This window comes from Corvus kubaryi, unplaced genomic scaffold (genome assembly GCF_017639235.1).
Source record: "Corvus kubaryi isolate FWS band 111438036 unplaced genomic scaffold, C.kubaryi_AGA036_p1.0 37334, whole genome shotgun sequence".
Lineage (NCBI taxonomy): Eukaryota > Metazoa > Chordata > Aves > Passeriformes > Corvidae > Corvus > Corvus kubaryi.
The window spans coordinates 1034072-1048228 of NW_024581108.1; the positions used below are offsets into that span (position 1 = coordinate 1034072).

Below are 14157 nucleotides of genomic sequence, written 5' to 3' on the forward strand. Positions count from 1 at the left end.
TGTCCTGGGGCCCTTCTGCGGTAGGGGCCGGGGGCACCTCCCAGCGCCTTTACCTGTCCCTGGCCACGGGGGCCACCCAAGCCAGGACACACTGCGGGGGGACCTCTTTGCTTGCTGGCCTGAGGAGCTCCGACTGCGTCCTCTTTTTTTTTTTTTTTTTTTTTTTTTTTTTTTGCCTTCCCTTCTGTTCTTTTCATTTTACTCCCCTATAGGTCTGTTTCCCTCAGTTCTCTACTGCACTTTTTCTTCCTCTTTTGCTGTTTTTCCTCTTCCTTTCTCCTGTTCACACTTTCTCTTCCATTACCCTTGGTCACATTTTCATCTGCATTTCTCATTTTCGCTATTTCCTCAGCTCCAGGGGCGCGTCCACCCTCCCCTCCAGGTGCAGCGCCGGCTGACAAGGGGGGACTGCCCAGCACCCCCCTTTCGCCCCCAGCCGCCCCCCACGGGTCCCTAATGAGCGCGGCGGTCCCGGCGCTGCCACCCCCGTCCCGGTGCCACGTCCCGGCGGAGCCCCGCGGGCCGCCCTCCCCCGGGTGCCCGGAGCGGCACGGAGCCGCCCCCGCCGTTTGAAGTGTGGGGCGGAGGGGAGGGGAGGGCAGCGCAGGGGCGGAGGGAGCGGAGCCGCCGGCAGCGGGGGCGGAGGGACGGGGCGCACCCGCCCCAGCGGCTTCACAGCCACCCTGCGCCTCTCGGCCGGCGGCAGCTCCCCGCGCCGCCGCCCCGGCGCCCCGAGCCGGCCGCCGCCTCTCCCCTCCGGCATGTTTTAAGCCCGGCCCTGCCTGCTCCCCTTCGGGCTTCCCTACCCGCCGCCGTCGGGTCCCGTTCCGTTCCCCCCGCTTCGGTCCTTGCGCATCTCCCCCCTCGAAGGGCCGGCGGCTGGGGGGGTGCGGGGGTGGTGGGCGCCCGCGGGGGGCGAGGGCAGAAAAGCCCCGCTCGGCACCATGGCGTCCAGCTATGCCCACGCCATGGAGAGGCAGGCCCTGCTGCCCGCCCGCCTCGACGGCCCCGCCGGCCTGGACAATTTACAAGCCAAGAAGAACTTCTCCGTGAGTCACCTGCTGGACCTGGAGGAGGCGGGCGACATGGTGGCCGCCCAGGCGGAGGAGGGCGGCGGCGAGCCCGGCCGGAGCTTGTTGGAGTCCCCCGGGCTGACCAGCGGCAGCGACACCCCGCAGCAGGACAGTAAGTGCGGGGACATCCCCCCCCTTCCATCTCTCGCTGGGGCAGCCGCGGCGGTCGGTGCCGGCTCCGAGGGGGCTCCCCTGGGGAAGCGGCCGCCGGCCGGTGCTTAGCCCGGCTTCCCCCGCTTCCCGAGCCGCCCTTCCCTGCCGTGCAGGGAGCCCCAGCGGGGTCTGCACCCGTCGGCGTGCGAAAACCCTTGTTTTCTCCCAGCCGCGTCCCGGGAAAGGACGACCTCCCCTTCGCCGCCGCGTCCGTCGGGTCCCGCGCCGTGGCTCCTGCGCTCTCTGGGGAACCGGAGAACATCCCGGGGAGCAGAAGCAGGCAGGATCGGGCCCACGGGCTCATCCCCCTCGTCCGTTCCTTACTGGGGTGGGCTGAGAACGGCACTTGGCTGGACGGGGCGAGGCGCGGTAGGCGCTGAGCCGCCCTCCATCCATCCCATCCATCCGCCCGTCCCTCCGGCACGTCGGAGCGGGCACCGGCGCCGTGGTTTGCGAACACCGGGAGACTGCTCGGGGATCTGGATGGGGTCCGGACGATTGTCCGATGCCTTGCCAGGAGCGTCGCGGCTCGCAAACAGACCGAGGGTGCGTGCGCGGCTCCGAAATGGAGCCGCAGATTCCCTCTCCCGTGAGCCCCGGTTCTCTCTGATCCAGGCCCGGCGAGCAGGGCAGGACAGGGTAGCAGACCTGTCTCTGAACTGCCCGTCCTAAAGTGTCCGGGCTCAGGAACTCAAGTAGTCGTTAACCGGGGGGCAGCGGCATGGGCGCCGGCTTGCGCGGCGTTTTCCAAGCGCCGCGTGTTGTTTTCCAGGGGCAGCGCTGTCAGAAAGGCTGAGGGGGGTGTGCAGGGTCAGTCGCCCCCCTTTACCCTCCCTCTCCTCTGTTACAATAATTACGTCCCCGGCCGCAGGGACTGGCCGGGAGTTCCGTGGGGGTCCGGGCTGGCCGCGGCCGCCTCTGCCGTGCCCGCCTCTGCCGTGCCTCCCGTGGGGAGGGCAGGGGCCGCGGCTGTGGGCACGGGCTCGCTTCCGAGGGAGCTTCCCGGCGAAAAACTGGGGGAAAAAACCAACAAAACGAAACGAAAAGTGAACGAAAATATCAATTGCAATTTTTGTTCGCTTTTCGATTTTTTGGTTTGTTTTTGTTTTCTTTTTTCCTCGGGAGCCGCCTCCGACCCTCTTTTCCCCGTGGATCCGACGTGGTTTTCTCGGTATTCCGAAGAAAACCGAGCTGGGCGAGCGGAAAGCCTTCCCAAAAGCAGCCGCTCCTTGCAGCAGGGCTCGTGGCATCCCCGAGCTCGTCCCGGCCGGACGCGTTCCCGGCGGGGAGCATCCTCCCGGGAGCGCGGTCGGGAACGGAGCGAGTGCTACGCGGCGGCCGGAGCGGCTCCTCTCCCCCCGAGAACCGGACCGACCGCCGCTGGGAGATGCCTCAAAAATATTTCACTTCCCAGGACCCGAAAATCTGCAATTTCTGGCTCTAAAGGTGTGTATTTTAGTGGGGAAAACAGTGATTGCGGCTGCCCCCAATTCAGCTCCTTGTGCCGCTGGAGAATCCCCGAGATACCAACCAACAAGTTATGTAGGCAACGTTTTTTTTACTTCTACTTTGTACCCAATTTAGTTTATCATATTTTATTTGGATTTACTCCTGATTTACTCCAGTTTATTCCTGATGTTGCCCCTTGCCAACTGCTGCGCTCTCTGGAGCGAGTTCAGTCAGTGTGGAAAAGGGGGACTGTGTTTCACCAATACTCACCTTGCTCTCAGAACACGAAGAGAACCCAAAAAAAAGCAGTCCAAGGGCTTGGTTTTTAGCCAGCATTGCTGAGCAGGGACCAAACTACAGCTTCAAATAATTTATAAATTCTCTGAATGCTGTAAAAGCTTTAATGCTGTTGCGGTGAATTAGAAAGTTTTAGAAGTATTCTAAAGTAAGCAACAAAAAACGGAGGGGAGGAATAAATTCTCCCAGGTTTATTGGGCAGAGCTGTCATCTGGGCTTTCTGGCTCTCTCATGGATGCATTTAGCACATCCTGTGAGTCTCTGTGCCTCAGTTTCCCTACCTATTGCATGTGTTCTGTGAAGTGTTATGCAATCCGTGCAGGAAAAGAACTGTGCTGGAGCTAGGAAGTGCAACAGAGGTATGAGCTTTTCTCGGTGAAAAATGAGAACTGGTTCAGTGGAAAAGCAAACACAGGGCTCAGTTATTCTCCATGTTTCTAAGTGAGAAAACATAAAAGCCGTTTGGAGAAACTGTGGATTTCTCAAGACTACTAAAAATGGTCTTCGAACCTGAAGGAAAATCAGCTGGTCTGCTACTGATTTCTGTCCCAAACGGAAGTGAAAAACCAAATCTTTGCTGCTGTTTTTGTGAACAAAAATTAAGAGAAGTCTGATACAGAAATGACAGAAGGTTTTATTTGGACATATGAGATTGAAGGTAATATTTTGCCACTATTTTATTTGAAAGAGGTTCAGGATAAAATGTTTCTCTTATTAAAAAGAAATAAACATTCCTGGGAGTAGCTGTGATTGTAATATTTACAGGGAGAGCTGTCAGTGTATTAAGGAGCTGAGTTTTCAGCCGTGCTGTGGAGCTGTCACTCTTACCAGCTTCAATCCAGCTTGTAGCTCGGAACACCTTACCCTAAAAGCTGATACACATCAGGGCAAACCTCCCTGCCTCTGCTGCTTAGCTGGGAAGGTTTTGCAATCCAAGTTCCACTTTGTCACAAAATAACCTGTTAAGGTACAACCAACTGTTGCTTTGGTAGCAGAGCTTTCACTAGTGCCGGCTAAAACTGGGATGAAAACACAGGTCCCAGCTCAGCTAAGGGGATCCCCCAAGCTTCCTAGAAAAGGCAATGAGCTCCTATTGCTTTTGTGCCCTTTGAGGGTGACAAAAACCTGTCAGTTGCCTGTGGGTTCCCAGAGCTTGTGCCTCTGGGCAGGGGTAATTCTCCAATTGTTGTTTGTTTTTTTTTCAGATGGCATTTTTGACTTCTACTGCTTTTTTTTTTTTTTTTTGATTGGTTTGTTTGAGTCTCACTGTTGATGGCTCATAAAATGGTGTGGAGAAAGCATGAACAGCAAAAGAAAAATTGTTATGCTGGGATTTCTTTTGTAAAGAGTGAGTAAACCATGCTTCAGTCCATTACGTGCTCAAGTTCTGTGTTTTGGGGTTATTGCTGTCCTTTAATCTCTCTTCAGTATAAAAGTGATGGCGCTCAGGGGGCTGACAGATTATATCGAGCTGGTTCACAATTAAAGCTGGGCACAGGCTGCCTGCGTCCCCCCATGAGTTTTTTTTCTGTCTCAGCGAGCATTGTGACCCCTCAACACTGCTGCTTCTTCCCAAGGAAATCCCAGAAACTCTACTGGGACAGCCGGGACGAGGTGAGTTCCTCTGCTCAGGCAGGTCAAGCAGAGCATCTGTGTGGCTTCAGCCCCTCTTCTCTGGCAGCGGGTTAAGAGCACAAGGAAGGGCTTTTTCAGCCTGCACATTGTTTGGTGATGGGGCTTGTCAGCCCAGGATTTTGCACAGATCAGAAATAGGCGTTATTCCTGGAAAGGTCTGACAAATTCAGGGAGGGCTGAGGATGGCTGCTCACTGCAGCAGGGTTTGGAGGCAGTGTCTGGCTCAAGGAGCCGCGAGTCACAGACTGGATGGATGATCTGGGGCAGAGATGTCTCCCTTGCTGCCTGGGCTTAAACCCTCTGACTGCTGTTACTGGTGGTCTGAAACAGGATCCTGAGCTGGAGGACTTTGGGTCTGCTCCCACATGGCTGTTCATTTTGCCTTAATTGCCTCTTTTTAATCAGAACAAGTGAAGTTGCTGCAGGAGTAAAAGAATGTGTGTAAGTACTGAATTGTCTGTGCTCCTGTGCCTCCCCATCCTTCACAAAAAAATGTGCCTTTGTAAAAAGAGGTGAAAAAGCTCTGCCACTGCTTGGAAATGTGAAAAGCAATTCCTTGGGCTGCTGAGTTGCTGAGGATGAACGTGAGAAGAAGTGCCTGGGACAACTGCAGGGTTATCTTTGCAAACTTCTGCTTTATCTTGGAGTATTAAGTGTCTGTTTTGTTAGTAAATCACAGCCCTTATTCCCAGAAGATGCTGAGTCTGTAGGCAGGGGATGTACAACCAACAGATAGAGGAGGGAAAAGTGTAGGATAAATTGGTTAAACCTAGGAGTTTTCTTCCTGTCTTGTCCTGCTGATTGGCAAAGAGTCTGCAGGCCGCAACTGGTTCTGGTGGCCACAGGTCACACCCGGGTGAGCCAGGGAAACCGGCCGGTGCCTCGATCCCTGTGGACAGCGGCAAATCCTCCTCACAGGATGCAGCCAAGATAGACTCTCCAGAATTCTCCTCTTCCAGACCGTGATAGGAAAAGCGAGGATCAGATCATTATTATTTTTAAGGTGCTCGTATATTATCTGCATGTAAAACGCAGCTCTTTGTTGGAATAATCTTTTCGTGTGCCAGTTGTACTGCGTGTGTCCTCGAGGCTTTGAGGAGTGTTCACTTGAGCAAAGGTTGAGTAACAGATACCTAACACCAAGCCATTGTTGGAAGTTGGATTACCTTCTTTCCGTTTATGTTCCTTGGGCATATCTATTTAATTTTGGTCTCAGGGTGGCTGGTGTGTGGTTATCGTGGCAAGTATCGCAGTGTCAGATATTTTTCTTATGTTCCTGAATCCTACGGTTTGAAGTGGAAAAATGTTTTGTGTTTTTTATGTAAATTTCTACAGCTCCTGGACAAAGAAGATGGAAATGTGGCTCTGCCACATACCTGGAGTCTTAGAAAAAAAAAAAAATAAAGGCACAAAGAAATAAACAAAAGTGGTCAAGGTACTGTTATTAACAAACTAAAAAGAGCCATGTGAATTTGGAGGAGGGAGCTGTTTCTGAGTGCTTTTCGTTTTGATGGGTGAAAAGAAACTTCTATTTGTTTGTGAATTTCACTTTTTTTTTTTATCATAATCAGTTTTGCTTCCTGGTTCTCATGGTCTCATAATTTGCTGGTGGTATTTGTGTTTTCAATCCATCCACACAGAGCTTCCAACTTTTTAATTTGAAAAAGATTTTGCTGAAGGTTTTTACTTTCCCTCCTTCCCCCCTTAATGTAATGAAAACATTTCCATGAAAATTAGATTTTGAAATCTCTCATAAAACTTAAAGGTTTGGTCTAAACTGCTCGAACGCTTTTAATGAACATCAGCTTTCTGTCATCTGCACTGAGTTTCCACTGCTAGCCGGTCTATTTTCCATCTTTTTGATGATGTATAAAGCAGTGATTGCATGGGAAAATATTATCTCAGGGTTAATTTGTGCAGGCCTTACTCACACGAGTCATTGCATGCAATTCAATGGGCCACTTATGTGTGTGCCAGTTGATGAGTATTAGTGTTTGGAGACTTGACCAGCAGCCTTGAGTCATGCAAAAAACATCTTTTTTTCGGCCAGTGGAGTATTTTTGTGCGGGCATGGAATGGTTTTGCTGTCTGCAGTCAGGAGCACAATCCTTTTGCGTCTCGGCAGAAGTGCAGAATGCATCAAAATCTGTGATGTGAAAGGAAAAGAGCAAGAGCACGGACAGAGCATAAGCAGGAGGGGCTGGGAGGGTTGTGTATTTGACAAGGCAGATACAGAATTACAGGACTGTAATTCCTTCACGGATATATTCTATTTTACCCCCCGGTAACTGAGTTGACTCCCATGGTTTTTGACATCACGAGAATGACTTGATGGGATTATAGGTGTTTATTCTTGGTTGCAAGTTGTTTATGATATATTTAATCGTTTTTGAAACCCATATTAAGTAGCCCTGAGGGAGCTGTGTTCCTGCTGGGCCTCTCTTGCATAATGAAGTACATCACGAATATTTACCAAGTGTCACAGTATTCCAGACTGTTTCTGGGGAGGATGAATCACTGCACTGCTGGTTCCCCACCCTGCTCGCCTTTTTTAAAGGAGGCTTGGATTTTGGGGTGGATTATGGAGATTTGAAGTGAGAATAATCACAGTCTGGCTGGAGGAGCTGTTGTCCAGGGCTCTGATGTTTGAACTGTCCTCATGGCTTTACATGCAGGGTACAGAAAGGTTTCAGCTTGTGCTTGGGTGGTGGAGCAGGTTTTTAGTCTGGTTCCCCCAAGAAAAACCTGTTGTTTGGTTGCCACATGTGGGAAATATCTTCAGAACCCACTGGCTGCTCTGGTGGGAGAGCAGACAGCTCAAAGGAGGGGTGAAATCCCAGTAGGTTTTATGGCAGTCTGGCGAGGTATGGAGAAGGATGGTAGCAGTGCCACCTCCTGAGGGGGAGATGCAGCACAAATCCAACCTCTCACTACCAGCTGGAAATCTCTACAGAGGCTCTGTATTACAGAGAAACTCACACATGTAGATGTAGGTGCCACCAGCCCTACAATGCAGGCATGTAAGGATTTGTCCTTTGTCACCCTGTATTGTGATGGCAGCACCCTTAGAGCCAGGGGTCCAAGGGTCCCTCAGGGTAGTCCAGCAGTTCATTTTTCGGCCCTGTTCACCTTTGCATTGTAAATGTACGTTTGCACTGTAAATGTTCCTAACCTGTGTTTCCCTTCCTGCGCTCTTCCTGCTGGACCCAGATGGTCTCTGTGTGTCTCTGTCAGGGTCTCTGCCCTGGAAGATGCTGTGAGGTGGGGATGGGAGCTCAGCAGAGCTGCACTGCCTATCTACTGGGACTGTGGGGGCATCATTTAAAGAGAAGTTTCTTTCAAGTGAGAATGTCTGGAGGATTCTGGTTGGGAAGGGAAGGGAGCAGTGGTGCCAAAGCTGAGGGCCACCTCCTGCAGTGGAAAGCCTGGAATGAGTCCCTGAAGGCCAAGAGAGAAGAGAGGCCTGATGAGCAAGCCAGGGAGCATCTATTTCAGCTTACAGAGCATTCTGGGCTCCTCTCTCACCTCCAGAGGCCGAGAAAAGGTTACACCACTGTTTAAAGCACTGTCCCAGACAGTCTGGATTTCATACATGCCCATATGAAGTGAACATTTGCCTTGGGGTGGCAGCCCAGGACATCCTGGTGCCTTGGTGTTCGTGGAAGGGAAGGTTAGATGAGAGGCAAAGGGAGCCAGCTGTGCTCTTAGCAAGTCACTACATCCTATTGCAGCATCCAGTTCGTATTCCACCCAAATTTTCCCCCATTCTGGCTTGAGAAATTTTCCTACAGGAGAAACTCCAGCCAGTCAGCAAGACCGCTGGGCAGGGCAAACGTCCAAAGAAGACACTCAGGATCTGGCTGGGACCCTCTCCATGTCTTGATGAGCTGCTCAGGCAGCAAAACTGCTTTTGCACCGAGAGCTGGAACTCATCAGGAGCTTGGGGACACTGCTTCCTGCTCCGAGCCCACCAGCGGATGAGCTTCTCCTGTGGCCTCCTTGACCAAAGTAAAATCAAAGTTACCCATGGTCCTGCCTGTCTGGGGCAAGACAGAATTGCCAACAGCAGCTGCTGAGTGGGCAGGCTTGGAAAAGGCAGATGGCATCCGGCTCCGAAGGGACGAGCAGTCGCAGAGCACTGGGATCAAAGCAGGGTGCCTGGCGGTGATGGAGCAGGGTGGGTGGCTGCAGAAGGCAGCATCTAAGTAGTTTCCAGCCCTTTCAGTGTAGGTGCTGGACCAGTGAAGATGGAGTAGGTTTTGAACCCATGGGGACCTTGAGTAGTCTGCTGTTTGCTCTGGGGTTTGTTGTTTGTGGTGGCTTGGCTGAATGACTGGTGGGAGAGCTGGGCTGAGCTGCAGCCAGTGTGCCAGCGAGGCCCTCGAGACCTGCTCAGTGCCTCTGGAAATCCTATTCTTTTTTGGAAGTGTCACTAATACAATCCACATTTGTTTAAAAAAAAAAAAAAAGCTTGCCGCTTTCAAAGAGCTGTCACTTCTCCCTGTGTCAGCTTAGCCACGTCAGGGCTCTGTGGGGATGGATTTGACTTAAAAGGGAAAAGTGCCTGAGCCGTAACAGTGAAAACAAAGTGTTAATGCTCTGGGCCTGGTGCTGCAAAGGGCCGCCCTTGTCGGTGGCTCTGCAGGCAGGTCCTGTCCCCACCAAGTCTGGGCTGGTTTCCCATAAAGCTTTACAGCACTCTCCCTACCTTGTGGCCTGAAATGCCGGTAGCACTTCATGCTGATTATCCTGCCGCAGCCTTGCATTTACCCCTGGATGGAAGGCACAGAGCAGAGGTTTGTGAACCCAGCACAGAGTTCCTGCTTGGGGTGGATGGTTCCTGTGCTGACAGTGCTTGAGAGAGCTGGAGATGGGGCTGTGTCCCCTCCCTGAGCATGTTTGCTCCCGTTAGGCACTGGGAAGGCTGGCTGTAGGCACAAGCTGGTAGCGCTGCCTGTCCAGTCATGAGTACCTGAGTTTCTCAGAGCAAATGCATTGGTGATCTCACACTGAATGAGAGGTAGAAAGCTCTCAAGACCAGCCCAGAGCCAAGCTCTGCATCCTGCTGCCTTTACTGCAAATGCTGATGGGACTCTGTCTGTGTCTCTCCATGGGTCAGGGATGGGGAGCTGAGGTGGTGGTGGAAGCACAGTGTGGGTTTTATGCACATGCACAAGGCAGCCCGTTGAGGAGGGCATTTGCTCTGTGTGTTCCTCAGCAATGAGGGTCACTCCACCTGGGAGAACTGCAGGGCAGGGTTTTAGGGTAAGGTGTGTGCTGGTGCTGGGAGCAGCCTACCCAGAAAAGGCTTGCACCCAAAATCTCAGTTGGAACAGTAGGGCTTTTCTTCCTCCAAACATCAGACCAGATGACACTGCCTCTTTTGTTGCTCAATAAGAATCTTGAGGTCTGTGTTTCTGTATCTTCACTGCTATGACTTGACCAGGATCACCTTGCCATGCCTCAGTTTTCCTACCAATATAACTGGGTACAACCCTGCGCCCTAATCAGGGGCTTTGGAATTTTCTGGGTGTATGTGTTATGTAAAAGCTTGGCTTAAAGAGCAGTTTAGGAAGATTGTCCTCCTTGTGCACCATCCCTAGCAAACTGCTACTCCATCTGCTGTCTGTGGAGTTAGCATTGAGAATATCCCCTTCCATGATCTGGAGCAACTTCAGCAAGGTTTGTTCCTGCAGGGAACCCACCTAATGCTCGGGTGCTCCTGAGTGCACCCCATGTCCTTGGGTCAAGAGTTGTTTGCTGTGTGAACCCATCTGTGAGCTGAAACAGTTTTCAGGGACATATTTTTGCATGTGGATGTGAGTCTCCTGAACATCTTGAGATGCTGGGCTCTCCACAAGCCCAAAGGATGCAAGGAGCAGCATGTGCTGATCAGCTGGAAGGTCCGTGGAGCGTTTGGCAGCAGGCAGTGAAATTCCCAGAGGCTGGTTGGGATGGTCATACTCTTTTTCTTGGCTATAGCCTGGTCTTAAATGTTTGGCCAAAAAAGATTGTTACTTACAGTTTGTTTCATTTGGAAAACTTCTGATACGTGTCATGGAAACTAGGAGGATTGCTCAGGAATAAATGCTTGCAGCACTATGCTTGTTTGTGATTTGTTTTTCATTGTTTCTCCTTAAAATATTTTTAAAGAATCAACTAATCAGTAAAAAGAAACAATCACCTGTGATTTAGGAGAGGGATTTCTCATTGTAAATAATAAATTAGTGTCAGGAGACCAGGCAGACAGAATGGTTGATGAATATCCTGCAGGCTGAAAGTTGTTTATCAAGCCTGTTTGAAGACTTATGACTAACAAGCTCATTTACAGAGCTTGGAGTCTGTTCATGAACCGTTCTCCAGCTGGGAGGATGTGGGAATCATCAGAAAATGTATTCACAAGTTACTCGATCATTTAAAAAAATGATCAAACAAACAAAGACTGGTTTTTGGAAGGGAACTGTAAATTCCTCTTTTCCCCCCACTGGGTCTTCTGAGGCATTCCCGTTAGGAAAATGCGGGGCCCGGAGAAGAATGCAGAACCCCACGTCGCTCACTAATGACCTATTTTGGTGCTAACCCTCCTGCTCAATGCCCTGCCACCAGCCAAGCCCTCCAGCTGCAGGAGAGCTGCTCCCCCATGGGAGCCCTGATCACAGGGGCCTGGCGGGATGGATCCGTCTCGTCTCCACCAGTGATTCCCAGTAGAGAAATTTGGCTTGCTGAGGGAAGAGGCTGCCCTTGCTCCTCTGGTGAGATGACAGAAATTTCCCCACATCACAGTGCAGTGTTTCTGTGTGGTGCCCTGTGAAGGAGGGCAGCACGGGATCTGCTGGTGTCAAGTGCTGGGGGGGATGAACTGGGAGCAAAGAGCCTCTGTTGGAGCACTGTGGCTCCATGCCTTTTGCAAATCTGCTTGCCTGGCTGTGGACCAACTCTCCTGCTCAGTGGAAAACACCACATCTTTATGAGAGGCAGATGTTTTTCACCCCCAGCGTGTCCTACAGTTTTGCCTTGTTTGTGGGGCATCCTCTCCCTGTGCTGCTCAGCCGTGGGGAGGGCTCCAGCTGGGCTCTGTTTGGGCAACCTCTGTGTCAAGGAAGGTGCAAACTAAGGCAAAAAGAGTCCAGAGAAGATGAAAAGAGAGCTCCAGCTCCAGTTTAGAAGGAAAGAAGAGGTGCTCAGGCTCAAGTATAAATTGATTTCCAAGCCCACCTACTGCCATTGCAGATGTGAGGCAGTAGGGAAATGTTCCCAGGTCTAGAGAGGATAAGGAAACCTTGGAAGAGGTGGTGCTAAAATTTGTGGAGACTTCACAGATCTGATGGAGACAAACGTGTGAAGGAATAAACAGTGTAGAGCTCGTCCTACCTTGGGAAGGGAATCCTTCTCCCAAGTTTCAATGGCTGCGTGACTTTAGTGGGAGCTTGTTTAATCCTGAGTTTCATCTGTTCTGGCCAGCACAATGGTGCTGTCTCCAATTTTCCCCCACATTCCAGGCAAGTTGCTCTGTGTCTTTGGCTGGGATGCCTGTGGGGCAAGAGGCACCCATCTAGCTGACGGCAAGTGTGTGGATGGGGAAGGGTCATAGTCACTGGACAGAATGACTGAAAAGAAAAACTAGGATGCGATTAGCAGGAAAGTCACCCCAGAAAGCTGCCTTTCATCATTCTGGGCAGGTTCATGTTTGCCTTTATGTATTTTGTGTGTTCCCTTGACCAGAAAGAGTCAACGTCTGGAGGAGGTTACAGCCAGCAAGTGAAGGGGATGCCTTGTTCTGGGAGGGTTGAAGCACTCTGCGTGGAGCTGGGTGCTGAGTCCTGGTTTTCTTGCTTTTTGATGCCAGGCTCCCCATTCTCCCTGCCTGTCTTGCTACACCCATGGTGCTTCTCTCCAGGAATCCTCAGAAGGACTTTGCTCTCCGCTCTGCTTCCCTGATCTCCACGCTGAGTGGGAGCACTTTAGATTCTGTGATGTATCGCTGTCCCTTTTGGGCCACGCAGTGGCAAGAGTTCTTCCAGACACTTGTGGTGATGGATTTGAATCCACATTTCTGTGACTTTCTAGGGAGAAGTCTTTCTCCCCCATCCCTTTAATCCATCAGAGAAAGGTGGAATGAGAGCCAGTGGGAGCAAAAGCCAGACATGCATTCAAAGGAGGTAGGAAACGCATTTTTTAACTGTGAGATGCTGTGTAATCACTAGAAATAACTCCAAAGGAGAGTTCTGGCTGCTCCATCCATTAATGTCTGGAAGCCCTCTTGGAAGAGTAGCTTTTGTCAGCTGTGAATTATTGGTCTCACTAGTGGGGTAGCTGGGTGAAATGCTATGGCTGGGTCTCACACAGAAACTGAAGAGCTCGGCTCTGGCCGTGGGACGGAGGATGTGCTGCAGCATTCCTGCGCAATCCGATGTCAGGGATATTCCTGCCAGGAAATCAGAACACAGGACCAGATGGAGAACACAGATCCACTTGGTATAAGTCTGTTTACAGGTTTGAACCAAAACATAGCGAGAAACACAAAAGGAAAGCAATGCCCTCATATCTGATCATAACTCAGGCCCTTATGTGAACCATCTGCCACACATTTATATGACAATCCCCTCTTCAAAATCCCACTGTTAGGAATAACAGAGATAGGAAAGCCTCTGCAGAGCTGTGAGGGGCAAACATCAGCCATGGGAATAGCCCAACCTTCTCTTGTATTTCAGGACCTCTTCGGAGTTTACTGCAGCTCTGAAGACAACAGGCTGTTGCATGTGATTTCTGGTATTTCTGGCCAGGTTGAGGCTCTGTGTGAGCAGTGTCTCCTGTAACTGCAACCCTGCCAGCTTCGGGTAAAATGAGGAAAACAGGGAGAGCTGCAAATCTAATCAGTGGTGGGAAGAGGGATAAATGTGCTCAGCATCCTTGTGGGACAGAGCATCTCTGAACTGGTAGGGTGAGCTCCCCAGGGAGGTCAGAGGTGGCTGTGCAGGGCTGGTACCAAGGGAAGGGAGCAGAAGGGTTTGCAGGGTTGGGATGATCAGAGCCACCATCCATCCCCTGTGTGCGCACTCTGCTGTGCATTCAGTTGTTGCCAGCAAGGAAAGAGCTGCTAAACCAGGAATGCCCAAAGAGCTGGAGAAGGGCAGCTCTTCCAGGAAGGTTCATAAAACAAAGCCCTTATGGCTGGTTCTCTGCTCCACCACTGAGCCCGTGGCAATGGGAGCCTTTCTCCACCTCACTGGCGTGGTCATTTTCCAGCACCGATGCTCAGTGTTGGCAGACATGTGGTCATGGATGTGCTGCTGGCCAAGGTGTATGGAGTCCTGGAGGTTTCCAAATGTGCTCTGTTCCTAGAAGGGACATTGAATAAAAAATTTGCCGAGAAATGGTTTGGTAAGCGGTTTGGTTTGGAGGAATTATGCTTTCCTTCAGTATGATTAATAATGGGGATGTGGGGAAAAGATCAAAATAATCAAACTGCTTTTAAAACTTTGCTGGGCTGAGCCATGTTCAAAACTCAGTCTGGGTGTGAAAGTCAGAAGGTCTCTGAATTTGTCCCAGA

At 51.2% G+C, this 14157-nt stretch overlaps 1 protein-coding gene across 1 annotated transcript in view; it reads left to right on the top strand.

Annotated features, from left to right (window-relative positions):
- The first annotated feature begins 944 nt into the window (after positions 1–944).
- PRRX1 (paired related homeobox 1) overlaps positions 945–14157 on the top strand; it is a 39449-nt gene continuing 26236 nt past the window's right edge. Inside the window, exon 1 of the mRNA XM_042031036.1 lies at positions 945–1185. Within this exon, the coding sequence (XP_041886970.1) occupies positions 945–1185 (241 nt within the window). The remainder of the gene's footprint in view (positions 1186–14157) is intronic.